We start from the raw sequence: 4,710 nt of genomic DNA on the forward strand, positions 1-4,710 counted from the left end.
CAATTCATATTTTGTAATTGGCCTCTCGTCCTGGTTTGTTCTGGACACTTACCTGTTTCAATCACTACACATGATTCATCTTAGAGCAGAATTTATAAAAGTAACTGTGTGCACATTCCACCTTCTGGCAGGTGCAGGACAAATGAACGTGCAACGTTTCGACCCAGCTGGGTCTTCTTCAGGCAAATGAAGAAGACCCAGCTGGGTCGAAATGTTGCATTTTTATATTAAATATGGGAGTTTAAAGCAGTGTTGCGGACATTATATTATTTTCATCTTAGAGCAGAACATGGCCATCAGATTGGCACACAGAAACACCACTGGTAAGTCCTAAAATATATTAGATTTATCAGGGGAAATTATAAAATGTAAGTATTTAGGTCATTTACTGAATCCCTCTGTATAGAAATACTCAAAATAATTATTAAAAGTGCAGTGATCAGTAAAATATACTTAAAAGTACTCTTTTAGATTGTTAGATTATTGTAAATTATTTTATTTCATTATTACAAATGTATCAGCTGGTTTGATGATCAGAAATGTTGTATGTAAAATATAATTCTGCCAAATGCATGAATTGGGCTCAGAACGACAATAATTGCCTCTGCAATGTTGTGGAGTAGAAGTATAAAGTCGCATAAAATTAAAGTATAAGTACCTTGAAATTGTACTTATTGTATACATATTTCCTAATTATAATAATATACATACAGTAGGCTGATATATTGCATATTTCTTAAGATTGTTGCCTTTAATCAAATAACCTCCTGGACTAAAATGCAGAAACCTGGGCAGCTCAAACCCACCCAGATACTCAAACGTAGGAGTCCTGGTTGGTTTCTGGTTCCTGGAGGGGAGTACTACAGTACTACAGCTCAAAATCTGCCTCCAATTGGGTTAGAGCTAATGTCTTTTGTGTCCCTTATCCCTTTTGAGTTTGAGTTCTGTCATTTACCAAACCCTGAGTGAACATACAAAACACAAATCCAAATGAGTTATTATAAAGATTTATTAAATATTTGAATGTGCATAATTTAAATAGTTGTTATTAAGCAGATTTACAAATAAATAAACACGTAAAAATGGTGTATAAATATATAAATACATCAATAGATAAAAGCATTAACAGTGTCTCATGTCATTTAGCGGTCAATAATGCCACCTTCTGGTGAACCTTGACTTATGTCAATACACTAAGCATTTCACTTTCTGTACACGGTACATACAGTCAATAGATGCTCTGTAATACCTGCAGAAGTCTTAGTAGCGGACAATTTGTGCTTTTGTAAAAACAATAAATTATTTGTTGCATTTTTGATTCAAATTAGCAGAAGTCCAGTATATTTTACATTTGGTTCAATATCCAAATTTTCTTCTTATGAAGGTCTAACTTGATCTCCACATGCACCTTCCATGTTGGGTTTGTTTGGCAGGTGTTAAATCTCACGGATGTTGAACATTCGGTGGCGATTGGCGGACTCCAAGCACATTTCCACTGGCTTGTTGTTTTGCGCTGCTGTGCTGATGTACCAGTTGGGGAAGGCAACAGACATGAGGGTGCTGATGTTCACCCCGGTGGTCTGTCTGTAGAAGAGAAATCGCACCATGTCGCTGTCCGAGCTGATCCTCGACAGACGGTCTGCCTCCACAACCTGAGGAGTGAGAAGATTAGAGGTCAGAAGGTTTGACCATCACACTGGACAAAATGACAAGCTCATAACATGAGTAAATTCATCTATAAATGTGCAGTGTCTCTTTCAGATGATGACAGATGATTTAAATGACCAGGCAGCTCTAACGCATCTACTTGGTCACTTCTGTTGCACTATTACCCTGTACTAGTATTAGATCTGTGTAATGAGTCACGAGTTTTACCTCAAGATGCAAGGTTGGCTCGGCACCATCCTTGCGGCAAGACAGGTAAAGATTTGGTGATTCCTTAATGCCCAGAGCCACAGTTATGCCCGTAACACTGGATGCAGGGTGCAAGTAGGTCGCCATGCTGAGGTGAACTGAGGAGAGATCAGAGTATACAGGTTCATTTCAATGAAAGCTGATGATCAGACACATGCTATGTTCTGTGCATTTTAATAAAGGCATATCTGAATTTGTACAAGAGGAAGGAATGCCATCAGACAGGTTTGGCGCAAAAGTTGTCATATACATTTGAGGTTACATTAGTATTCTATATCATCAGTTACACCAGTGCAGGGATGATGCTACTTTATACTTCTATTCCACGAAACATTGTACGTTTTACTCCACTGCCTTTGTTTGACAGCTATAGTTACTAGTTGCTTTACGAATTCAGATTTTACAATTAAAAAAAAAGCATACAATATGTTTTTAAAATATATCTGTAGCACTTTGTCAAAAATGAAACCAGTAGTTCTCATGTTCAAATAATTCAGTAGTGGATGAAATACTATAAAAATATCACCTTTAAACAGCTTCAGTTGAAATATTAAGCCAACAGTTGTGAGATGAACTAAAACAAACCTTTTACCCTTACATTTAATTATCTACCATGAACAGAGAACGATTTTCTAACCATCTCATCTAACTCTCACGCTGAATTACCTTTTGTGGTGTCAGCACCTCCTTGCAGCGTCACTGCGTTGAGCTCCATGCTGTTTCGGACCAGAACTAAGCTCCTCTTCTCGCTGTCAGTCACGCTGTACGTGTACTCATTTTGCCTGATGATCTGTTGTTGTGGAGTTGACTCACACACGCACACCATTTTCTCTGAGGGAAAAAGAGGCACACCTCATTAATTTTGTTGTGATTTTTATCTTCATCATAAGGAAGCAGCAGGAATTGCAACTAAAGCCTCAGACTTTGTCTCACACAAGTCGTTCTTGAATACCCTAAGTCCAAAAATCTGAGCACCTCCCTGAGTCCTTTACTGCTGTTCAGCAACAACTCAACATATATAAAGGGCCTTTTAAACCAACAGTTGCACAGATCAGTTACAGTAAACTCAGTTTATGATGTGCTACTTTATAGTAAAAGGCGAAACAAAACTAACAGCACAGCAAGTGCTTTTTATGTGATAGTGTTGAAATAAAGTATGCATGTGTGATTACCTTCCACTAAGTTCTCTAGCATGAAGTTGATCAGGTTTGCATCTGTGAATTCGGTGCTCAGCGCCGAAGTTGATCTGCTGCCCTTAAACCTCTCCATGGCGACGATGAGGTTGACCACGTGCTTCATGGTCAGTGGATGATGGGAAATCTCAAAGTCCAGTCCCTTGGGTAACTTGGGGCTCCACATGTTGCTCACGTTGCATGTCATTTTGGATTCCATCGTTTTCTGAATTAAAAACAAAATCTGCAGAAAGAAAGTTCCAGTGTCACTAAATCACAAAACATTTAGGAACATACAGCTGGATTTATTTTTCATTATATATATCTTAAATATGATCATTCACTCTTTTACTCTCTTTTGTAAATGCTACAGTACATATCTAGTTGCTGCTGCAATGATTTATGACTCACTACTGTATCAACACTGGACTATAAAGCCCTTATACTGTCAAAATGAATGAGATGGAGTTAAAAAAAACACATAAGGCTGACATATTGTAGATGCAGTGCAAAGATTTACATCTGACAGCACCATAATGAACCTTCTAGCAGTTTATACTGACACAAGGCAGCAGAGTAACAGTAACAAAACCACACTGAATGTGTACTAACAAAGTAAGCAAAGCAAAGATCCTGTTTCAAATCTGCTGAAGATTCAGACTTAGAAAAATGTTTACCTGTTAAGATCAGTAGATTAGAAGTTGTTTTTAGCTTGCTTGGTTAAGATCCCAGCAGTTGTCGTGTTCTCTGTGTTGCTCTGCCTGCCTGTGCTAACCTGCAGGGCTTTTATAGTATACGCTCATCACTGTCAACAGGAAGTGGGATAGTCCACAGTTATCCACAGTGATGAAATGCTGTACTTACACACTGCCGGCACACACACGTACACACACACACACACACACACACACACACACACACACACACACACACAGTGTTGCACATTACTGTTCAGGAATCAGAGATCAGATTTGCAGTGACTATAATATATGTGTTTATGAATGAATATTTTCATGTTGGAATGCCCAAAACACACAAAATATTTCATTTGAGACTATTTTCATGAAAGACAATAGACGATAGATTAGTTTCAGTAATTTGTCTAAGAAAACAAAGACGTTGTTGGGTTTTCCCACGAACAAATTCTTTCTTTTTATTTCAAACACAGTTTTCAGTCAATAATTGTATTTAGGTTTGAAGATGGTTTTAGGTGTCTTGTGTGATCGTGGAGTTCTGAACTGTATAACAGATTTATCACACTAAGGTGAAGGTGAAGAAATGACGATGATACCATGACACAAAGTCACTGACTGCAGCATCACGCCCCTGTTCCTTCCCCACTACAGCTAAGGCCTGACGATCACTGCGTCATCAGCAAATTTTATAATGGGCCGTTTTATTGTTTACACTGTCTCATCCACCTAGGCCTACCTCATAAGCAACCTGTTATACTTATCATTCTATATTTTATTCCAGCACAGTTTGCGCTCAGCACCATTGCAGTCATATGTTTATCTTTGTTAAGCTTGCTGTCTTTGTTTTAGCTGAATGTCTATTAGTGTGTATACATTGAGACAGTGAAATAGCTTTTTTATGTACACATACTTAAAGCTGATTCTGATTT

The 4,710-nt window shown here is 38.0% G+C and overlaps 1 protein-coding gene across 1 annotated transcript; it reads right to left on the bottom strand.

Annotated features, from left to right (window-relative positions):
* Positions 1–991: 991 nt before the first annotated feature.
* On the bottom strand, positions 992–3,844 carry LOC120560106 (interleukin-1 beta-like). The gene is made up of 5 exons (XM_039802277.1): positions 3,764–3,844; positions 3,087–3,330; positions 2,581–2,745; positions 1,876–2,012; positions 992–1,652 (listed from the first exon to the last, which is right to left on the bottom strand). The coding sequence occupies exons 2-5, from the start codon at positions 3,304–3,306 to the stop codon at positions 1,437–1,439; spliced, it is 738 nt and encodes a 245-aa protein (XP_039658211.1). The 5' UTR covers positions 3,307–3,330; positions 3,764–3,844; the 3' UTR covers positions 992–1,436.
* Positions 3,845–4,710: the final 866 nt, after the last annotated feature.

This window comes from Perca fluviatilis, chromosome 6 (assembly GCF_010015445.1).
Source record: "Perca fluviatilis chromosome 6, GENO_Pfluv_1.0, whole genome shotgun sequence".
Lineage (NCBI taxonomy): Eukaryota > Metazoa > Chordata > Actinopteri > Perciformes > Percidae > Perca > Perca fluviatilis.

What these genes read in the sequence shown, in the direction of transcription:
- LOC120560106 (XM_039802277.1), bottom strand. Translation starts at nt 3,306, where the DNA reads ATGGAATCCAAAATGACATGCAACGTGAGCAACATGTGGAGCCCCAAG. An exon ending in GCTAGAGAACTTAGTGGAAG is followed by an intron (nt 2,746 to 3,086) that starts GTAATCACACAT and finishes TTTTTCCCTCAG; the next exon opens with AGAAAATGGTGTGCGTGTGT. An exon ending in AGGTGCTGACACCACAAAAG is followed by an intron (nt 2,013 to 2,580) that starts GTAATTCAGCGT and finishes ATCTCTCCTCAG; the next exon opens with TTCACCTCAGCATGGCGACC.